Genomic DNA, 24,082 nt, shown 5'->3' with positions numbered 1-24,082 from the left:
TTTAGGGAAACAAGTAGATGACTGTCTGGCACCATTTAAGAATGAAGCATCAGGAAAAAGTGATACGAGGAGAAGAGTGAGAAAGTTTTTGATATGTCACATTGGATGTTTGGAGCAGTGCCTGGAGTATACACTAGTAGGTCTGTTTGTACACTGTCTGTGGAAGGTAAGGCCAACACCAAGGATAAGGAGGATTAAGGAGATGGCTTTGTCAGTGAAGGGTTTGTTGCCAGTTGTGAAAACATAAAGGCCCGAGTTCAGTGTCCAGAACCCATGCAAAAGATGTGGTAGTGCATGCTTGTAACCCTGATGGGTCACTAGTCAGCCAGTCTAGCTTATGTGGCAAGTTCCAGCCAAGGTGGGATTCTGACTCAGAAAATGAGATGGATGTTCCGGAAGAATGTTGCTCAAGGTTGACCTCGGGCACATATGAATGCATGAAGGTGTGTGTGTGCGTGCGCGTGCGTGCCCGCGCGCGCGCACACACACACACACACACACACACACACACACACACGGGAGGGGGGGGGAGAAACCAGAATGCTCTCTGTTATTTCACTCTGAGCATAGGTCTAAAGGAAGGATTCACTGGTAGGTTTGCAAAGACCAGAAATGAGACAAACTGGAGGGGGAGTTCATAAATTCTGTGCACTCTAAGGTTCTTGGAGAAAAACTCAAACTGTTTGCATTGACACATTTTGCTAGGAAACATTGGAAGCCTCTCCTCAGCTTTTATCTTTTGCTGATCTTAATGAAAACTCCTAAAGCCTTTGTTTAGCCCAGACAGCCCTGCCTTGACCTCCCAAGGGCTAGGATTACAGGCATGGGCGTGCCTGGCTGGGTGTCTTTGTCTTGGTTGGGTTGGGTTGAGTTGGTTTTGTTTGGTTGCTTGGTTTTGTTAGCTGAGGAATTCAAACCCAGGGAAGACTATCTAGAGCATTCACAGTGATCCAGTTTATTCCTTACTTTAAATGACTGCCAGCCACCCTTAGTACTTGTGTGTATAGAAAGGTGGTGAAGAGAAGTGGGGATCTCTTCTGTGTGTAATTGACCTGTGTTAAATATATCGGCTAATTTGAGCCCCATGTGGTTCACATAATTCTATTTTGACAGCTCAGCAGGTGGCATCAATAACTGCTGCCATCCACTCAACCCAGCTTTCAGCCCATCTTGCAAGTCCTTTCTCTGTTGAATTGCTGTGAGGACTTGTTTCCCATCATCCCCCAGCACAGACCAGAAGCAGCGGAGAGCAAGCAATGCTCATAATGATACTCTCTTTTCTATCTTTAACCTCAGTATAAGCATTTCAATAGGAATTAATATCTGTATGGCCATCCTTAGCTCAGGGGTCAGCCAGTATATCCTGAATTTGTAATGGCTTTTGAAAATCCCTGCATGGGAACAAAGTTGTCAATTGAAAAGTTACATGTGAGAAAAAAAAAAAAGGGGGGGATCATTAAGCTTAGGAGGAAAACATGGAGATCAAAGCAAATATGAACATGGTATTGTGCCGAGCATGGTAGGATAGAAAGGCTTATGCTAATGCAGGACAGGAAATTATAAAGTGTTTCTAACAGAAATTTCACTTTAAGCTGATCTTGAAATTTAGACACCCAATGTCAAGGACAGAAGATGCTAACTACAAACTGTGCAAGCTGAATGGCTGCACATGTGCCTTTACAGTAGAGTGAGTCACCCTGAGATCGGTCCCCAGCACCATACACAAAATAAGTTTACTCTGAATAGAGCGTGGAATGATTGAACTGAAAATGATTTTGCATGGCTTGACCCCCAAAGTATCCCATATGTTCCCAAACATTGTCAGTCTCTATTAAGAATCTTCTGTGTTCCTGCCATTGTTGGACCACAGTATTATGAGCTGGTGTTAGTCAAATGCATACTTGTTGCCCTCGGGAAGTTATTCATGGTAGAGGACCAGAGAAAGAGCCTAGCATAGCATGGACACTAAGCCATACTGGTTGGATATATGAATGAATGATGTGAGATAAAATGCCATGTGTCTCGTAACATATTCATAATGATTTTTATTCAAGAATTTAATCCAACCTGTTTTATTGTATTGTACACTCCAAGACCCCCCCACCAACCCAGACTCTATGCCCACTCAATTTTACAGTAATTTTCTTGCTTTAAAAAAAAAAAAAAAAGGAGGAGAAAGAAAGAGAAAGGGAAGGAGGGAGGAAGAAAGGAAGGGCATTTAAAAAAAAAAAAAGCCATTAAAAAACATGAAGTCCAGTTTGCATTGGCCAACCTCTCGTGAGCATGCAGCCTGCCCTGGAGTGTGGTTGATATACCCAGTATCATCCCATTGGAGAAAACTGATTGGGGTAGGTATCACTTGTATAGCTCTTGGCTGTGGCGGGACTTTGCACTGCTTTCCTTCCTCTGTAATGGGACTTTATCTGGCTTGAGCTTCTGCAGGTCTTGTGTGTGATGTCACAGTCTCTGTGGGTTCATAAGTGCATCGACTTTTTTGAATCTACAAAATACCATTTCCTACAAACACCACCTCAGGTCCTGACGGTCTCTCCTTCCCCTCTTCTGCATAGATCCCTGAGTCTTAAGGGAGGGGCTAATGAAGACATCCCATTCCGGGTCAAGTGCTCCGAAGTCTCCTGTTTTCTACACAGTGCCCAGTTGTGGGTCACTGTGTTAACCCCCATCTACTGAAAAAAAAAAAAAAAAAAAAAAAAAAAAAAAAAACTCCTTCTACAAGCTTTCTTGAAATTTTTGATAACCTATATCACAGACTCTAATGTTTTTACATTTTAATTTATTCGGCATGTGTATGTGTGTGTGCACATGCATTAGTGCCACATTAATGTGTGGAGGTCAGAGGACAACTTACTTTTGGGAGTGGGTTTGATACAAATCTATAACAGATCTTGTGTGTGTGTGTGTGCGTGTGTGTGTCTGAGGTCCTCCTGCTCTAGTTGGAAGTTGTACTGAAGGCAGAAGCTCTTTTGTGCTGGTCTCGGTGGGAAGCTTTTGTATCCCTGTGAATTTGACAACTGACATCAGGGAGGCAGGAGCAGCAGCAGGGGACACCCTTTGGTGTTAAATTCTTGCACAAGCCACAGTCCTATGGTCACACTTGTCAGAGCTCTTGTGAGGGCCTTGAAGTCGAGATTCCTTTACCCTTGACAACAGCCCGTGTTACTGTTCTTGGACCAAGGGTGTCTAACCCTTGACCTAAATAACATAACACACTGCTATTTCTACCACTACAACTGGTGCAGCCCCTGTGGCTGCTGCCAGCACTGCCTCTCTCGGCCACAACTATGCTGCAGCTCTCTGGCTTTTCTCAAGACCTCTCAATGCTTCCCACAGCTCTGCCCCTGGAACTGCCAAGGCCATGGAGTCCACTCGACGGCAGGCACCGGTGCTCTCCATGGAGAGCTGCCTATCCTTTAGCTGACAAGAAGCCACCCACTTAAGAGATCCTTTAGCTTGGCCTATTGACCTCTAGCTTTTACTGCCTCAGATACTCCTTTCTTTCTTTCTTTGTAATACCAGTTCAGTCTGTTCTTCTGGAAGAGGAAGGGAGGGAGGAAGGGAGGGAGGAAGAAAAATGCTTGAAGCAAATGAGACTCTCACTTTCCCGGAATGCACCAAGATCTGTGTTTAATCTCCAGTATAGACAAAGAATGAGAAAAGGCAAAGAGGGGAAAGGAGGGGAGAAGGGAGGACAGGACCACTTAAGAAAGACAGACGCCATGATGATAAGCAGTCCTGGATGTTATCTCCCATCCATTCAGCTCAATTAAATAGTCCGAAAATCCTTTCCCACCATGATGGACACCACCCTCTCAAGCCATGCGCCAAAATAATTCCTCCTGCCCCACAGTGGTCAAGTGTTTAGTCACAGCCACAGCAAAAGTGACAAATAGGAGAGGAAGAACCTCTGATGAGAGTTTGTCTGGAGCTGTGGGAGAAGGGTAGTGAGTGCTTAATGAATTTGGTCACACACACACACACACACACACACACACACACACACACCACCCGCATAGTGTTAATCCACAAAGAGATGGCTCCACTCATTAACTGTGATTGGTGAGTACACAGAGATAATGAACCATTTGCTTGACTATTTATCCAAGGTTTAAGGCTTGGATTAGCTCAAGTTCATGTTTCTGGGACCAACATATGGAGTGCCTAAGTCTCTATTCTCAGCATCATCATCAGAGAAGTAAGACCATAGGGGAGAAAGCAGTGAACTATAGAGTCAACCCTCAATTCTGTGAGCAGTGGTAGGCAACTCTGAGCCTCCTTATTTTGCCTACATAGGAGTCTAGCGCATGACCTGACACACAAGACAGTGCCCCTGTCTGCTCCAACACACCAGAGTTTTTCCTCCAGTAGCAATGTGTCTCCACCTGTGCACGCTTTGGACACCAGACACAGGTCTATTGATGGATTAGTAACAATGTATTTCTGCAGAAAATCATCTCTGGGAACACTCCCACACAGCAGAAGCCATGAGAAGGCAGTGAGGCTGTGACCAGCCCACACAGGGTCCCTGCAAGGCTTTTCCCTGCTGAGATGTACTGCCCACCTTGGTCTGCAGAGAGATTGCTGTCAGCAGGATGTAGCTCTTCTCTTCCCCTCCGTGTGTCTGCCTCTCCTAGCAATGATTATGTATAAATCCCGGGAAACAGGGACAGCTTGAGAGCACAGCCCTAGCCTCCATGGTGCCATGACAACCAGCTTCCCAGCCATCACCCCTAATAATGGGCCACTCACTCGCCATCTCCTCCACCTGGGCAGAGACTCCCTAGGGGGCTGGGGCTGCTCTTGGAACAGCTGCAAGCAGCTTCCTGTTGAGAACAAATTATCAGAAACAGAGTAGGGGAGGAGCAAAGAGCTCTTTCTGAAGGGGAAGGAGGTGGAGAAGAGAGGCCTGGGCCTCTAACCTGTGATGTATGGCAGGATTCCAAGGACTTGAGGATACTGCCATCATGATCCTGAAGTCCCTGGCACCCCTGGCCTTAGGAAAGTGCAGTTCTGCAGAGAGAAGGATAAGGCTCCCGTGGGCCTCTGCCCCTCACTAGCCTTGCAGGGAGATGGGTATAATGCGAGCCCTCATAAAGCCAGGCCTGCCTGTTAGCAGATTTCTTCATTAGGCTCCTGTCGAGACCCCCACTGCCAACTCATCATTTTGTCTGGACTGGAGCCACCTCCTATCGCTCCTGCCTGCTGGAAAGAATGTGCTCAAAACCCCCCTCAATCAATATCCTTCCAGAATGGCAGTTCTCAAAAAGGAACCAGACCTGCTTAGCTAATAAATGACTATTCTTCACAAAAGAACGACAAACAGGACCGCTGTTAATGAACTTCTCTGCGGATGCTAGCCCAAATGCAGGCTTTAGATTGACAGGCCACTGCTACGCCAAGCACAGGGTCTCGTTTCCCTTCTCTTTAGATCATAGATTCCAGCTGAGGCTCCTGCACAAGTAGGTTCCACCCTCAGAGATAATGAGCCCTTACAATGTGTGCACTCAGGGACCACGGGGTCCTGTGGGGCCCAGTCTCTCCATCCCATTTCCTCAGCCATGAAGTAGAGATGATTCTGCCTCTGGGCTGTGCCAGGCAGGTGACAGGTGCTATCACCAATGCTTTCTTTCTGTGATGGCTGTTCTGTGAACTGGAACTTAAACTCCTTATGGATCTAAAATGAATACAGATTTTTTTTTTAAATAATAGGAAGAGGGGCTGGAAGGTGACTGAGTCATATAGTGTTTGATGTACAAACATGAAGACCTAATTCTGATCTCCAGCACCTACACAAAAGGCAGGTAAAAATGACACATGCCCATAATCCCAAAAGTGGGAATCCTGGGAGCTTATTGGACTGCCAGTGAGCCAGAGACCCTGTCTCAATATATAAGGTGGAGAGTGATGATGATACCTGACATTGACCTCTGTCCTCCACCCACTAAGCAACACACACACACACAGTTTGAAGTTGAGCCAAGTTTACCAGCAAGTTGGGAAGGAGAGAACACAGGCACTTGGGTTGTTCAGGAAGGCCCTGAAGGTTGAATCTCACATTGAGAAACAGGAGAGCAGAGGCAGATGGGAAATGGAGGAGGAGCAAATGAGAGCATGTGCACAATGCTACATAAACATCCATAACGCCTTTATAGCCTGTCCATTGTGGCTCACAAGCTAGAGCCAGTGTGGCTCACAGGTGACTTATATTTGATCACACTCTTTAATTTTTTAAAACTTAGTCACTAACATTAAACAAAAAAAAAAACCCTCAGTATTTTCCCAGAAAAGTATATACAGCTCAGATGATACACAATGACTATGTGGGGGCCACACTCCTCCTCCTCCTGCCTGGCAGTAATCAACCAAGCAGAAATTGCCATTTGTGTGGGGGTGTAGACACTCAGGTCAAGCAGCCCCATTGTCTCTGCTGCCTGTGTGTGTTCACCTTGTTCACTCTCTGCCTGGCCCTGAAGCAGATGATGAGTAGACCTCAGTGGAGTGATAGAACCCAAGAGAATCTAACTATCTCTTAGAACTTTAATTAACCCATTTCTATTAACCTAGGTGCTTCCACATGGCTCGTGGCTTTTTAACCTCTTCTCCTGCATGCCCTGCTTCTTCTCTGTATCCTCTGGTATCTCTTCCATGCCTCGACTCAGCTCCTCTTTTCTCTTTTGCCGGGAGGTCTTACCTAACCACTTCCTGCCTAGCCATTGGCCATTCAGCTCCTTATTATTAAACCAATCAGAAGGTGCCTTGGCAAAGACACAGCTTCACAGTAAACAAAAGGATTATTCCACAACACACTTATTCTCATGTGACTGCAGTGTTCACTGAGGAACAGTTCTTTGTGGAATCAATAAAGGGTATATAAAAAGCATCTCACAAAGATTAAGCCTCTAGGCCTCACTGTTTTCCACTTCTGAATCCTGAATATGATCTCAGTTCCCAATCTCTAGCCCATGTCTGGAAATCAACACACTAAGCCTATTAAGTAGAGTAGCCACTCACTTAATTTCAAACTATTTCCTCATGGTTCTTACCTGGGCAAAGGCTGACGTTGGCAACCCTAGAGAGTTCTTATCCTCTGTGGGAAAACTGTGGGCCAGTCCTCATTGAGCAAACTTATTGGACATGTCTTCTGTGTAATAAAAGTTGCTGGCTGCTTCTCAACCAGTGAGCCTCTTCTCTCTAGGGGCAAAACTGTTGCCTGCAAATCTCTAAAGCAAAATTGCCATCTGCCTCACTCCATATGGAAACTGCTGGTTGTGTCCCCACTATGGGGAAATTGTCAACCTTGTCTCCTAACGTAAGAGCCAGCTGTGCTTCTCCATGGAAGAGATGTCAGCAGACGTGAGCAATATAAAACCCATGCATGAGTGTGAGTCTACTTCTTCTTCATCACAAGCAAACCTTCACATCCCTCTCATCTGTCAAGATCATCAAAGCCAAGGTGATGGTGGCATTGAACTGGGATGTTTAAACCAGAGGTAGATGTGAAATGATAGTCCAGGGATGACCTATTCCACAGATGGTGCTGATGACCTATTCCACAGATGGTGCTGAACTGACTCTGTGGGTTGTGTTTTTATAATTACACGAATGTCTGTATGTAACAGTGATAAAGAGAGGAAAAATCATAGGCTGGAAGCAGACCAAGTTCAGATTTTGGATTTTGGCTGTGTTCCTTTCAGCCATGAGGGAGCCTGTATTGACTGATTAACTTGTGGGAAAGAGGCTAAAAGACTTATGTTGACTTATGAATTCATTCAACAATGTTGAATAAATTCATACTGTGCAGTACAGTACATAGGAGCTCAAGAGGTAGTTTTTAAGAGTGAGCTAATTCGTCCCAATCTGAACTGCAATTCAGTGTACCATGATGGGCGTGGGAAGGGGAGGAGAATCCGTGCCATGCAGGTGGGCAGGAGTGAGGTCCTGGGCAGATTGCTCAATCTTTCTGGTCTGTTCCCTGTTCCATAATGAGAATAGTGGTAGTTACCAGCTCATACATTTGAGTATTAGATGGGATAATAGGTGCATAGGTACATAGGCACACAGATACATACATAGGTACATAGATCTTAAGGAGTAAGAAATGGTGGTTTGTTATATTGCCATCTATAAAATGCAGACACATGCAATGATGGTGAATCTGCCATATCCCCCATTGCACAAGTCTAGGCTCCCCATGATTCCCATCAGGACCATTTCCTCATAGCTATCGAAGCTTGTCTTCTCCCCCATGTGCCCTCCTATTCTCCTTCATGTCTTTTTCCTGAAATCTGGTTGAAAGCCCTTTAATTCAGCAGATTTGTAATGCCAAGCCAAGGGGATCTCTGGGGGAAAGTTAGAAAACAGACACCGTTTTGCCACATTATCAACAAAATCTGAGCATCTCTGACCCTGAAGCAGAAGTAGCTCCCCAGTTCCTTTATTTTCCCTACACGTGGTTCATAACATGGTAAAACTCAACTCACAACTGTAGCTAAACTTGTGTGATTGTGCCACATTTGTCTCCTCTTGTCCTATGGGCCATGTACCATTGCTTGTGTGTATTAGTATTTCAGGGCTGGCCACTTGGCATTGGCTAGCCAATTAGAGGGCTCAGTCTTGATAAATGAAATATGACTGGCTACCACAGAGCAGTATATGATAATGATAAAAGCAGTATATGATAACGATAAAAGCTCATGTGCCAAGCAATGTGAAGCCCTATTTGGCAGCTGCAAAAAAACGGAAGCTACAACAGCCATTACAGTGTTCACAGTCAGTCTCTGATGAGGACAGGCATATACTGTACACAGCATATAGCTTGTTCTCTGTCCTCAACTCTCCCGGTCTTCTCACCGATGATGAGATGTTTTACTTGGAGTTGCCAAATCCCAATGCTAACAAGATTGCTGGGAGCTAAGACACATGGGAAATATCTCATTTAGTTCCCAACTAAGAGGGTGCCAGTCAGAAATCAGGAGCTACAGAGTGGGACCCTATGTCAAGCCGGTAACAGAGAATGAATAGGTAACAGGTTTTACAGGTGGTTATTCCGATACCACCATGCCCTTGACTCACTACAAACAGTATGTTAATTAGCCTTTTTTCCCTGGAAGAGGAGGCAGCATCAGTAGCTACAACAGCAGTGGTGGTGGCTGCACCCAGGGGCCTTCCGGGATGCCTCCCTGAGACAGTGAGCCCCCCCCCCACCTCCTGTTCCCATGAATTTCCTAACCCTCCAGTTCTATTCTCACTGCTCAGGGGTTTTTTGCCTTTTTAAATTGTTCTATGGATGTCAGTGTTTGAATTTGGTTCCTGTTTAATGCAGTAAGGTTTGAAACGGAACTTCTACACTCGGGCTCTCTGGGTAATAAATGGCCTTCTGCCTGTGCAAGGGAAAAGAACATGAAAGAAGTAAGCTGCCTTGGAGGGCAGCTCAGCCAGCAACCTCAGGCCAGGGTTTGGTCCTAACTCAGACCCTCGTGGAACATTTACTAGGGTGAACCACATAAGCAACTACCATTTTTATAACTGAATATCATCAGCAAATGCATATGTTAGACTTAATACAGGCTAAGATCCCAAAAGTCGAAGACTACTTTATTGAACATTTGTCAGCATGGCTATAGGTAGAGGAAAACTACAACCAAAATCCTGGCTTCAAACGTCTTGCCTCCTAGCTAAAGAGAGAAAACAAACTCACGAATGGTTAAATAATAATGTAAGAACTTACACTTTTGTTGTGATCCTGTGTCCAAACAATAGAAAATGTGATAAGGGCCAGGTGTGGTGGCACAAGCCTCTAATTCCAGCACTCAAGAGGCAGAGGCAGGAGGATTTCTATGAGTTCCAGACCAGCCTGGTCTACAAAGTAGGCTCCTGGATTAAGGGTGTCAGAGAAAAGAAAAGATCTTTCTGGATGAAATGTGTGGTTGAGGGTTTGTGAAGAACATTAAGTCAATAAAGAAGAAAACATCAGACATTGTGTAGAAAGGGCAAATGCAAAGATACAGCCAGCGTGGCTAATGTAAGTCAGAGGGAGGAATTGGATGCCTTTTGCCATGGTTTCAGTGACTTATTGAGGAGTCATGTCAATGAGAAATGGAAATCAGCCACAGCCAGCAAGAAAGATCCTGAGAATCTAAAACTCTGAGTAACTGAACAACGTTCATGAAGGACAGTGCAGTCACTGTTTATACATAAAGGCACCTGGGTCACCTAAATCTCCCAAACAAAGGTGATAAGAGAGTCTGGAACTCTTCACCACCACAGCCCAAGAAAAATGAATACATGCCCTTATTTTTAAAAAGCTATACACAAATATTCACAGTGCCTTTATCTGCCTCAGTGGGGACAGCTCAAACATTCATCAAACTATCAGTGGGTCAACAGAATACTGCAAACCCATGCAATGATTTGGATGGACACACACACACACACACACAAAGCTACAGCATGATGAAACTTGAAAATGATCTGGAGCCCTTTGTTTGGGTGATTCAGATGCCCCAGGTGCCTTTATGTGTAAACAGTGACTGCAATGTCCTTCATGAACATTGTTCAGTTACTCATGACAGCCAGAGATGAAGGGAAATGTGATCCAGATCTTAGGTTTCCAAATGGTATCACAGCAAGAAGAGTTATGAGACAGGTCCCATGCCAATCCCTTGAAAACACAGTAATCTACCAGTTTTGGGGTTTTTGTTTTGTTTTGTTTTTTTCTGTTTCCACTGAACTAACACTGTTGTCAACTTCTTTATATTCCACAGACACTCGCCCTACATAGAACTCTGAATTCGCTGTTAGCTCTCTGGCTGACCCAAACTTTAGGATCTGTTCACAAGCCTGTACTATATTCATCAAGTTTTGCTTTTGTTTTGCTTTTGTTCTACAGTTTTTGAAGAGCCGGAAGATCCAAGCAACAGATCGTTTTTCTCTGAAATTATCTCTTCAATTTCGGATGTGAAGTTCAGCCACAGTGGGAGGTATATCATGACCAGAGACTATCTGACCGTGAAAGTCTGGGATCTCAACATGGAAAATCGCCCCATCGAGACCTACCAGGTACAGAACACTCCCTTTGTGGGCTTCTACATCAGCCTCTGCCAAATGTTTAGAGAGAAGGCTGTTCATAGTGATGTGTCACTGGGATTTAAAATAAGGATGCATGTGGACTAGTAACAGTTATAGCCTGAAAATGATACATGAGATGAATACCATACCTAGAGTACATAAGACAGGTATGGCCTTGCTCTCATGAAGCTCTCTAGTGAAGAAACTGATAATCAAGGGGACTCATTGCATTTGTGCAAGGGATGGTGCTGAGACCCAAGGTAGGGAACCCTTGTAGAGTAAGCATGACAAACACGAAGCTGTCATGAGCTAGTTAGCAACGGCATGCACTTAGAAAAACACCATGCCCAAAGACATGGAGTAAAGAGGACTGTGGTTGAGAAAGTTTTCCTTGATTGTGGAACAGGCCAGCAGAAAGTTGAGCCTGAAGACAAAGGCAGGGTCTAGTCTTACAAATTCTCATACTGAGAGCTTCTTTGCTTGTCTCTGGCTGTAAAAAAAAAAAAAAAAAAAAAAAAAAAAAAAAAGGTTTTCTACAAGGAAATGACATTGAAAACAATAGGTTTCACCTTGTAGTGAAACAAGGAAAGGAGATGGTGCTGATGTGGGCTAAAGATGGCAGGATAACAAAAGGATGTGGAGGATGGGGAGGAAGGGGAGTCAGTGAGTCTGCTTGCTTACAGATTGTGGAAGGGTGAAAAGTCAAGGACTATACATAGGAAGTTCTTGCCTTAAGCATAGGATAGAGAGTAGCAGAAACATTGACATGGGATCAAAGGCGAAGGTATTTCTTCAGGGTATTTTTATTAAAAGCTTTTGCTGGATGAATGGATGAAGGGCCCAAGTTAATGGGGTTATCTCCTTAAATAAGACTCTTTAAATAAGAAATGGGTCTCTTAGTGATTTTGTGGTTTAGAATTTGGGCACAACAGTTTCCTTAAAATAATAATAAATAATAATAATTACCCCCCAAAAAAAAAACAGACTTAGTGGTAGAAAGGATTTTAAAAAGCCAGGCAAGAGACAAGGAGATGAATCAAGGGACAGAAATAACTGTTCTTATTTTTATATATCTTTAATTAGATAAAAAAAGAAATGAGGCAGGGAAAGGGGAATCTAGGCAGACAGATTTGATTTATATTGTTTTACTTGAGATACAATTCATCTATCATAGAATCCACTCATTTCAGAATATATAACTCCCTGGGTTTTAGTATAATCACAGAGTTGTAGAGTCATTACCAAGTCCAGAGCATTTTGTCACTATGATTTTGAAACCTCATTCTAGTTGCATTCTAGTAGCAAAAACAAGAGACAGAAAGAATGGTTTTTAAATGTTTTACAATCTATCTTATGGTTTCTATTACTGCGATGAAACACCATGACCGAAAAGCAAGTTGGGGAGATAGGAGTTTATTTGGCTTACACTTCCATATTGCTGTTCATTATTGAAGGGAGTCAGGACAAAACCTCAGACCTGATAAGATCCTGGAGGCAGGAGCTGATGCAGAGGCCATGGAGGGATGCTGCCTACTGACTTGCTCCCATGGCTTGCTGAGCCTGCTTTCTTACAGAACCCAGGACTACCAGCCTAGGGACAGCCCCACCCACAACGGTCTGAGTCCTCCACCAATGATCACGAATTGAGAAAATGCCTTACTGCTGGATCTCATGGAAGTATTTCCTCAACTGGGGCTCCTTCCTCTCTGATGACTCTAACTTGTGTCAAATTGACAACAAAACCAGCCAGTACAAAATCTTTGGCAATAGCAGCTCAGATGAGGGTATCAGCAACAAAGGTCCCCAGATTCCTGATAGTTTCCATGGTAAAATCATTAGAATCTGTTGTGCATTGTAAGAAGGAAAATACTGGGAGATACCCCATCTTTAACCACTATAGAGGTGAAGTTGCCTTTTGACTTAGATGAGGAGACTGACAGTTGTGTTTTGAACATGTTAAGCTAATGAAACACAAACAGATGGGAGGTAAATAATCCAATGCAAGTACATAGCAGGTCTTCAAAGCACGTGGGTCAATGGCCTGAAGAATCAAGATACTATGAACTAAAACTAAAGGAAGTAGCAATAAAAGTAGACTTGCACATTAGATAACTGCTTTTAGTCACGTGACAGTGGGGACAGGAAGGAAAATCATTGAATATGATGGACCCAGTAGTTAATAAGAGAATATTTGAGTTACTAAAATGACGGCAGGAGGAATGGAAGAGAGAGGGAGGTACTCTAGTTGCTTCACTAAATGACTGAGTGCTTTTGATGATGTAAGGCCAGTGAATAGCAAGAAGTTGAATTTGGACTTGTGACATCAAAGGAACTGAGAATAAGACAGGAACAGTCATCGTGAGCAACAGGACACCCATTTTAGCACATAGACTTGAGAGCAAAACTCCACATCATCCCCTGAAGTGCTAAATGGAGTAAAAGGGTCTTCAGAGACAAAAGGAGAGAGGAAAGGGGTAGCACATAGAGCACCTTCCTGGACCAAAGACAATAGGATATAAAAGGGAACATTCTATGTAGGAACCAGCTGGACTTCTCCATGTTCAAAATTGTGTACTTGTCTTCAGCAATAAGGCCTTGTCATCAACTTGTAGATACCAACCTATAGCCTTGACAATAGCCTGTGTGTTTAGGGTTTCTCATGGGGCCCTTTTGGCCAACAACCCAATTAAATGTGATCCATCCCTGGTATTGAAAGCTTCTTTGGTGATAAGGGATGTGCAGTTGGAGCTCTGTCTTCATTATTTGGTGAGTTCATTTAGCTCACCTTCATATATGTATATATTTTAGGAAGCTTCTGCTGTATTAGATTCCCATACTACCATTTAAATAGCCCTTAATTTTCACTCTCTCACCTCATATTCCCACCCTTATTCCTACTTGGTCCTCCCATTCTAGTCACACCATCCATCCATCAATCTATAACTATCTCTTCTATTTCCCTTTCCTAGGAATAGCTATCTGTACCCACTGGTCCCTTACTCTATACCTAACCTCTGGTTCTACAGATAGTAGCTGTATATCCTTGACTTAACTGCTACTATCCACATAGAAGTGGATACATATTATATTTGTCTATCTGAGTCTAGGTTACCTCACTCAGGATTTTTTTCTAGTTCCATCCATTTACCAACAAATTTCATGACTTTTCTGTTTTAATAGCTGAGTAATACTCCATTTTGTAAATGTGCCAGATTTTCTTTATTCACTATTCTGTTGAGAGATATCTAGGTTGCTTCCAATGTCTGGCTATTATGAATAGAGCAGCAACGAACATGGTTGAGAAGGTGTCTCTATGGTAGGATGAAGCATCGTTTGGGTAGATGCCCAAGAGTAGTATAGTTGGATCTTGATGTAGATCAATTCTGATCTTCCTGAAGAACCTCAACACTGATTTCCACAGTGCTTGTATAAGTTCTCAGTCCCACCAATAGTGGAGGAGTGTTCCCCTTACTGTACTTGCTCAACAGTTCAAGCTGTCATTTCTTTTATTGATCTTAGCCATTCTGAGAGACCTAAGATGAAATCTCAAAGTGTTTTGGATTTGCATATCCCTGATGTCTAAAGATGTTGAACATACCTTTTTTCTCATCCATTTACATTTCCTCTTTTGAGAATTAAGATCTGTACCTCATTTTTTAATTAGGCTCTTTCTTAATATCAAGTTTAAGTTTTTTTATACTTTTTGAATATTATTTCTTGATCACATGTGTAGTTGGGAACAATCTTTTCCCATTTTGTAGGCTGCTGCTTTGTCCTAATGATGATATATTTGTCATGTAGAAACTTCTCAGTTTCATGAGGCCCACTTATTCTTAGATCCTCTGCTAGCAATGTTCTGCTCAGAAAGTATTTTCCTGTACCAATGAATTCAAAGTTATTTCCGACTTCCTCTTCTATCAGGTTCAGTGAATCTGGTTTTATGTTGAGATCTTTGATCCATTTTGGACTTGAGTTTTGTGCAGGGTGATAAATATGGATCTCTTTATATTTGCTCCAATTTTTTTTATTGTTATTTTGTATTTCAAGACAGGGTTTCTCTATGTAACAACCCTGGTTGTTGTAACTAGCTCTTGTAGACCAGGATGGCCTTGAACTCACAGAGATCTGCCTGCCTCTGCCTCTAGAGTACTGAGATTAAAGGCCCCACCACTGCCTGGCATGCTCCAATCTTTTTATGTGGGCCCTTAGTGCTATGAACGTGCCTCCAAGAACTGTCTTCATTGTGTAGCTTGTTTGGTGTGTCATGTTTTCATTTTCATTCAATTCTTAAAATTTTTCATTTCTTTCTTAATTCTGTCTTGTCCCATTTTTCACTGAATGTAGAAAGTTGTTCCATTCCATGAGCTTGTAGGCTTTCTGTTGTTTCTGTAGATGTTGGATATCCAGCTTTATTTAATCCCTAGTGGTTAGACAGGGTGCAGGATGTTATTTCAATTTTCTTTTCTATTTGTTGAGACTTATTTTGTGTCTGAGTACGTGGTCAGTTTTAGAGAAAGTTCCATGAAGTGCTGGAAAGAAAGTATATTCTTTTGTGTTTGGGTGAAATGTTCTGTAAACATCTGTTAGGTCCATTTGGTTTATGGTGCAAATTAACTCCAGCATTTCTCTGTTTATTCTTTATCTGGATGACCTGTATATTGGCAAGATGAGGTAGTGAAGTCACCCACTATCTGCGTGTGTGAGGTCCAGTTGTGATTTAAGCCCTAATAGTTTCTTTTATGAACTTGGTTGCCACTGTTTGCTGCACAGATATTAGGAATTGCAGTGTGCTCTTGGCAATTTTTTTCTGTGATGAATATGTAGTGTCCTTCCCTATCTTTCTAATTTGTTTTGGCTTGAAGCCTATTTTGTCAGATATTAAAGTGACTATATCAGCTTGCTTCTTGGTTCCATTTGCTTTACATATCATTTTCCACCCTTTTACCATGAGATGATGTCTAACTCAAGATGATCCTTGATGTTAAGGTACATTTCTTGGCTGCAGCAGAAAGAGGGGTCCTGTTTTTACATGCATTTGTTAGTCTATGTCTTTTTATTCAGGAATTGAGACCACTGATCTTGAGTTATTAATGAGCAGTATTAATTGATTACTGATTATTTTTGTTGTGGTAGTGCCCCCCTCCTTGATTTGCTGATCTGGGATCATTTATTCTTCGTGTTTTCTTTTGTGTGGTTAACCTCAGGATGAATTTTTCCTTCTAGCACCTTCTGTAGATCTGAATATGCAGATAAATATGCTAAAATTTGGTTTTATCATGGGATGTCTTTCTCCATCTACAGTGGTTAAAAGTTTTGCTAGGTATAGTAGTCTGGGCTGCCACCTGTGGTGTCAGAGTTTGTAGAACATCTGTCCAGGCCCTTCTGGCTTTTAGAGTCTCCGTTGAAAGGTCAGGTGTTATTCTGGTAGGTCTGCCTTTGTATGTTACTTGGTCTTTTTACCTTGCAGCTTTTAATATTCTTTCTTGGTTCTATATGCTTAGTGTTTTGATTATTATATTCTGAAGGAAATTTCTTTTTTTGCATATTTCTTGTTCCTTGATAGTCATCTCCTTTTTTAGTTTGGGGACATTTTCTTCTATGGTTTTATTGAAACTATTTCAATAAACCATTGACTGTGGTTTCTTCTTCCTTTATTCCCGTTGTTCATAGATTTAATCTTTTCATAGTGTCCCAGATTCCCTAGATGTTTCATGCCTGGAGTTCTCTAGCTTTAACATTTTCTTTGACTGAGGTATCCATTTCTTTTATCTTCAATGTATGAGATTCTCTTCCATCACTTGTATTCTGTTGGAGAGGCTTGCCTCTGAGGTTCCCGTTTGAGTTCCTACATTTTTCATTTCCAGATTTCTCTCAGTTTGGCTTTCATTTGACTCTATTTCCACTTTCAAGTCTTGAAGCATTTTTATTCATTTCCTCCCACTGTTTGTGGTTCCATAGATTTCTTTAAGGGATTTATTAATTTTCTCTTTAAAGACCTCTATCATATTCAGTTTTATCATGTGCTTCGGCTATGTTGCTTTTCTCAGAGACTACTACAGTAGGACATTACCCTGGGTGTTATTGTGTATTCACACTGCTGTCTAGGCATCTGAGTTTGAGATGACTGTAATTCTGGATGCTGATATGTGGTCCTGTCTTTGTTGGGTGTTTTGTTCCTTCTGTTGCTTTCTCTGGTTCTTAGAGTGTGGTGGCTGTGTGTTGCCTGGTATGGAACATTCTGGGATCCTGCCAGATGTGGACACTGGGGGATCCCAATACAATGTATTTCTAGATATTGGGAGCTGGCACTTAGGGATGGGAATGGGAATGGGGCTGAGAGGGCCCACAGGAAGCAGAAGGCTGGGTGTCTCACCAGTATCTGCTTAAGCCCTGGGAGTGAAGACAAAGAGTGAGGCCAGACCAAGGCAGGTGGTCTGCTACAGAGCTGGAGCTGGGACTGGAGAATGGATTCAAGGAGAGGAGAAAGGTGAAGATCTGCAGTTAGCCCACCTCTTTCCCTGGGAGGTGTGGCCTGTGGCCTCCCAGGGAAGGCCAGCTGGAGCTACAGGCTGAAAGGAAGGGTGAGTGGGGGGGGGAGGGGCATGCTGTGGGAAGAGGTCTGTCTGCTTGATCCTCTGGAGATGGAGCCAAGGAAGGGGAGGCTGCAGCAGGTGGTTTGCTACAGAGCTGGCGATGAGACTGGGGGAAGGGAAGTTGGAGGAGCGGAGGGTGGGGTGTAGATCTGCAGCTAGCCTACCTGCTTTGCTGCCCAATTGATTTTAATATGAAGACATAATATTAGGATAGCAATACCTGCTTGGCTTGCTTCCTGGTTCTATTTCCTATCCTTCCTCTTTAAGACTTACGCATACCTTTAAAAATGAAAATTGAGTTTCTTTTTGTTTTTTGTTTAGTGAGACAGGGTTTCTCTGTGTAGCTTTGGAACCTATCCTGGAACTAGCTCTGTAGATCAGACTGGCCTTGAACTCACACAGATCCATCTGCCTCAGCCTCCTGAGTGCTGGGATTAAAGGCATGTGCTCCCCTGCCCTGCTCTGTTTTCTAATCCATTTAGCCAGACTGTGTCTTTTAATTGAAATATTAAGCCCATTACTATTTAAAGATATTGTTGAAAGGTATGTGTTGGTTATGTCATTTGGGGTTTGTTTGCGTTTTGTCTAGGTTAGCATCCACGATCATTTTGAATTTGGAGCACATGGCTCTTCCGGCTTTCCAGGTTTCTATCAGCTATTGTTCTGATAGATTTTTCTTTTATATGTGATTTGTGGGTTTTTTTTTTTTTTCTTTCTCTTGCAACTTTCATTCTCTTTCCTTGTTCTATATACTTAGTGTTTTATCTATGATATGGCATGTTTGTTGTTCTGTGTGTTCCTTGTATCTATATGGGGATCTTAGGGGGAGATTTTCTTCTATAAGCTTGAAAATCTGGTCTGTGCCATTGACCTGGAATTATTCTCTCTCATCCATGCCCATAGTTCAAAGATTTGGTGTCCCACAGTAACTGCATAGTCCTTTCCTGTGCAATTTTTAATTTTTCATGTTCTTTGCTTGTGTAATCTAATTCCTCTGCTTAATCTTTGAAACCTGATATTTTGTCTTCTACCTAAAAGACTTTCCCCTGAGTTTTCAAATTGAGGTACTGAATTTTTTTTTCAACTCTATCTTCATTTCCACTTGAGTTTTCAGTGTTTCTGTTTCTTTAAGGGATTCGGTTTTTAATCCAGGCTTCATCTGTCTCCTCAGAAGGGCTTCACCAGCCCCTCCTGTCCAGTCATCTTATGCTCAGAAGAGAGAGCAGAACCCTCTTTGACTCCGTTTTCTGCTCCCCCTTCAGGGTCGCTCTATTTCCCATCAATGCTACCCAGACCCCATCTGGAGTTCAGCTTCTGCTCTTGCCCTAGTTTGAGCCATCAGTGAAGCAAGAGCCAGTCTCTTGCCCTCAGTGTTCTGCTCTTACACATTTCACTGGAACACAGCAGACCTTTCTGTGATGTCCTTCACTCTGGTCCCAGTCTGCTTACTCACCATATGTCTGCCATGCTCCTTCCCGGACTTGTACCTGTGGCCCTTTGTATATGCTCTTCACTATGGTTGGAAAGTCTTTCCTCCAGAAGCCATTCAGACTGATTCGCTCTCTGCAGGTATCATGATACCTTATCACATGTAACCTAGAGTCCTCATCCTACAAAAAGTAATGCCCCCCATGTCTCAGTGACCTTCTGCACACTTTCATACTGTGATTTTAACACTGTCTAAAACTTATCATGTATCTATTCCATGTTATGGTCTCTTCCCCAATGCTCTGCCTCAAGCCCAGAGCAGACTTGTAATGAAGAGCTGTGTATCAAAGCCTAAATGCATACTATATCTCTAATACCTGGTGACCTTAATTCAATCCCCAAAGCCCATGTATAAGTGGAAAGAAAAAACCAACTCCACAGAGCAGATTTGTATACACCTATCATGCAGGCATATACAATAACAGTAAAACAAAACAGAATTCTACCACTTACTGGCCCCTGCTTTATGCTACTCTCTATACAAGCAACTTTCTTCAATCCACACTGGCATAAGAGAAGCTCACTGAGCCAGGCTTTCCTCCTAGTGACAAGGCCCTGAGCCTACATTCAGTACAGCGCCACCTGATGCAATGCAAGGGCACACCAAGGGGACAAACAGCTCATGTCACCAAGTCAGTATTCATAGGACTCCTCGCCTTGTATGATGATGACATGTTCTTGATGTTTCCTCTCAGGTTCATGACTACCTCCGCAGCAAGTTGTGCTCCCTCTACGAAAATGACTGCATTTTTGATAAATTTGAATGTGTGTGGAATGGGTCAGACAGGTAAGAAACACTCGGGCTAAGAGCCTTTCCCTTGAGGAACCTCTGGACAATTTACCCTAAATGGACTGCATCCAAATGGAGATCAATGCTGGGCCCCAGGACCTGACCAGGATGTGTTATATGGCTCACTGACTGGAGGCAGTGGTCAAGCCTGTAAGAAGAAGCATGTTATGAGACCCTAAGTTCATTTTGGGGCTGGCACAGGTGACAGTTCAATGTCAACAAGAAAATGCTGTCTTTGACATACAAGGCACTCAAAAGCTAGGGGCAAATGCCTACTCAAGACCATTGGTAAGATACCAGGAAGTCCTCTCCTGCATAATTCTGATTGTCAAGGGGCTTTCTAGACCTATCCCCTTGAAGCTACTAGAGCAGACCTGACTGAAGGCCCTGGTAGTTCATTAGCAGAATTCTAGCCAGCCTCATTAATCATAATCCTTCATAGTGATTTATTAGTGTTTTAAGGCCCTTGATTTGTACAATACTTCATATTACCTCCCAATAGTTCATTTGTAGTTTGACAAATACAGATGATTCTCTGACTATAAACTAGATGCAGGCTGCTGGGGGCTCAGTTAGCTCAGTGATAAGGGAGGCATAGAGTTCAATAGCATGGGACTTTTTCACAGCAGGCCATTCAGAGATTCCAGCTATGAGTGCGTGCCATGTCTCTATCTTGCCCCTCTTCCCAAACCACCATTGAATATTCTACTGTAGAATTCAGGTGAATCATGTGCACTAAACATGTAACAAAGGACCCAGGTTACACTATCCAGTTTACACAGGATGAGAGAGCAAAACAACTAAACCATGTGAACTGGAGTCCCCAGGGAAAAAGAGAGCCTGCTACTTTACCACTTAGTCATTGTTAGTTGATACTGTTTACAAATCTGTTATTATTCCAGTTTGTCCTTCACTGACATAGATTCATAACCAATCAATAATAGGTATCTATGCACAAGACATTTTTTACACACATCTTCTAATCCCAGCCACAGCCCAGTAGGGTTGTTTCCCTCATCTCCTGTTCACAGTTGTGGAAGTTAAGAGTCAGCGTATTGCAGACTTAGTGCAGTGGCCGAACCTCAAACATTAGTGAGCAGTAATTACAAAACTCTTTGAGTCCTGAGATAAATTCTTCTCTATCATAACTGGGAGTGTTGTTTGGGGTTCAGATAAAGTTAAGATACTTAAGGATAAAACATCTTCTTCTGACTTGCTTAAAAGTAAGTCAGATCTTGATGGAGAAGTGAACTCCGTGTCCTAGAAGCTACAAAGCCAGGTAATTAGATGCTTTCACCAGTGGCCCTACACGTGCATTCTGAGCTTGTCACACTCACTGTCAAAATGCACACCTTCATCTCCTCTGAAACTCCCTTGCACGAACTACTGGAAACTTAACTGTACTGGTGAAGGTAAAGCCCCTTATGCCCCCATGACAGTTCACTGGAATGCACAGACAGATACCCCTTTATCCATAGCATCCCTTGACTGGGCCAGTGAAACAAAATCTAACCTCTGATTATCCACACAGTTGACAAAGTTCCCAAAGTTAGCCAATCTTACCAGGTTGTTTTTTTGCTTGTTTGTTTGTTTTGTTTTTCCTCCACCAAAACATGGGTGACACCAGGCATTCCTTGCCAACCACAATCCATGTCAGCCTTTTTGAGGTGCCACCGTGAGATGGTCCAAATAGGATACAGGCAGTACCCTGCATCTCCCCAATGCCTGCCACCTATCTTAAATGCCAGCTGTAAAGATTCAGTACCCTGTTGCTGGAAGGTCTTCAGTATTCACTGCTCTTCCACTCAATCATAGACATCCCCGAGGATGGATAGGTTGCAAAAACAAGGAAGTTTTCTGAAACATTATAGAGCCGGTGCCTAAAAGGAGAAAGGCCACCCTGTGGTGGTCACTGCCTCAGCGCCTCAAACCTCTGACTGATGAGCTAAGTAAGTTCCCAGAGCTCAGACAGCCCAGAAATTCCAGTGAAACAATTGTGTGTCAAACCTGGGAAATAGTTTGCTGGTTCCATGTGTTCCTGCTTACACCTCCTCCTTTTGGCCTCCTCCCTTAGTGTTACTGTGAAGAGACACCATGACCACAGCTACTCTTATAAAGGAAAGCATTTTAATTAATTGAGGGGGCTGCTGACAGTTTCAGAGGTCCTGTCCATTATCATCATGGCAAAAAGCGTGGTGACTGGGAATATGGCAGTGTGCAGAAAAACCCGGTGCTGGAGAATTCTACATCTTGAAGCAAAGGCAATAGGAAGTGAACTGAGACACAAGGCAGTATCTTGTGCATAAATGAGACCTCAACGCCCTTCTCTACAGTGACACACTTCCTCCAACAAGACCACACCTCCTAATAGTGCCACTTCTTGGGGGGGGGGCATTTTTTTTTCAAACCACCACACCTCCTTACACTAATGGAATGTCAGTAACCCCAGGATAGCAACAATAGAACCAGATTAGTGACTGAAAAACAAAAGGTATCTGGAGTAAAAATGAATAATGCTGATGATAATCTCAACCCTTTGTTGTAAGCCAAGTCAAAGAGCTTGGCACTTTTAATGACTCAAAAAGATGTCAATGTTCTCAGTTTAAACCTCTGGTTCCTATGAGCTGGCCATGATAAGAATTGTTTGCTCCTGAAGACACTATGGGAATGTCTTACCATCCTTCTCTGTAATACTCAGTTTCCCCTCTCCCCTGCAGTGTCATCATGACGGGCTCCTACAACAACTTCTTCAGGATGTTTGATAGAAACACCAAGCGTGATGTGACCCTTGAGGCCTCAAGGGAAAACAGCAAACCCCGGGCTATCCTCAAACCCCGAAAAGTGTGCGTAGGGGGAAAGCGAAGAAAAGACGAGATCAGTGTCGACAGTCTGGACTTTAGCAAAAAGATCTTGCATACAGCTTGGCATCCTTCAGAAAATATTATAGCAGTGGCGGCTACAAATAACTTATATATATTCCAGGACAAGGTTAACTAGGAGGACAAGCTATTACTTAGTCTCACATACTGAATACTAGTCAAACGAGTTTTTAAATGTTTCTTTGGGTCTTCATTTGATGCATTGAGTTTCATTTCCCTATGCATAAACAATTGGAATAGAATTAAAAAGGGGTTCAGTGTTCCCAGCCCCCCAATTCTAAGAAACTTTTGTCAAACTCTGGCCACTTCCGTTTAGAACCAAGAGCTGCCAACTGGCACTAATTCTTCCATAGTCAACTGGAATTTCTGATGCGTTCATTCATTGCCCAGTTTTCTCTGGTGGATTCCGTGTTTTGTTTCTAGGTGTCTGCTGCGATAAAATGAGATTGTCTGTAGTATTTAAGGAGAAAAGACATGAGTTTTTTTTTTAATTAAGCAATTCCATTTGTTTGAAAAAAAATCAACAAAAAATAAACACTGTTTACTCTTAGAGAGTTTCTCTTTGTGAAAAATCAGCCTAGCCAGTATATCTTGCCTGTCTTCCCACCCATTTCCTTTTACACAGTTCCATTGAAGGTGGAGACTTATTTCATGAGGCTGAGAAACGGGTGCTGAATAGGAAGGGGGCCATCATGACACTGTTCTTTCTTTTGGTAAGTGCCATAGAAACAGCCTGGGAATGTAATGGCCAAAGCACCACAAACACATTGGGGAGTATAAAGAGAATCCTTTCTCCATGGGGCTTCCCAGAGTTTGCTTGGCAAGGCCAGCTGAGACCAGATCCTTTCCATTGCTTGTTACTCTTGCTTTTATTTTTGTTTCCTTTTAAATGGTTCCATCTAATCCCTGCCTATTTGGTCCTTGGCTCCTTCCCTTCAACCTCCGCCAGAGGATTTGCCCATTGACTTGTAAAGGCTGTGCCCCAGTTGCTTAGTATGGGGGGGGTCTCAACAAAGCAGTGGAGCAGAACAGCAGCAGCCCCCCAAGAAAGGCTGGCCTGTTGTTCTGCATTTATGGCTCCTGAGCAACCCCTCCTCTTTAAGAGCCATCCATCAGTCCACACTGTGTCTAAAACAAAGGCATGCTGATATTGATTTGTCAGTCTAAGCACACATCTGAGATTACTTCAAACTCACCAACTGGGAAAGTAGACTGAAGAGCTCTCTCCTTACAAACAACAATGAAAT

The 24,082-nt window shown here is 43.0% G+C and overlaps 1 protein-coding gene across 11 annotated transcripts in view; it reads left to right on the top strand.

The window, feature by feature from the left end:
- Ppp2r2b (protein phosphatase 2 regulatory subunit Bbeta) overlaps window positions 1-23,385 on the top strand; it is a 382,601-nt gene extending 359,216 nt beyond the window's left edge. For all 11 annotated transcript variants that reach the window (XM_051200854.1, XM_051200855.1, XM_051200859.1 and 8 more), the window contains 3 exons: window positions 10,907-11,076; window positions 19,862-19,953; window positions 22,674-23,385. In XM_051200854.1, the coding sequence (XP_051056811.1) occupies window positions 10,907-11,076; window positions 19,862-19,953; window positions 22,674-22,953 (542 nt within the window). In that variant the 3' untranslated portion in view covers window positions 22,954-23,385. The remainder of the gene's footprint in view (window positions 1-10,906; window positions 11,077-19,861; window positions 19,954-22,673) is intronic.
- The last annotated feature ends 697 nt before the right edge of the window (window positions 23,386-24,082 follow it).

This window comes from Phodopus roborovskii, unplaced genomic scaffold (genome assembly GCF_943737965.1).
Source record: "Phodopus roborovskii unplaced genomic scaffold, PHOROB, whole genome shotgun sequence".
NCBI lineage: Eukaryota > Metazoa > Chordata > Mammalia > Rodentia > Cricetidae > Phodopus > Phodopus roborovskii.
The sequence above is the reverse complement of the archived record's forward strand: the minus strand, read 5'-3'. Positions and strand labels throughout refer to the sequence as shown.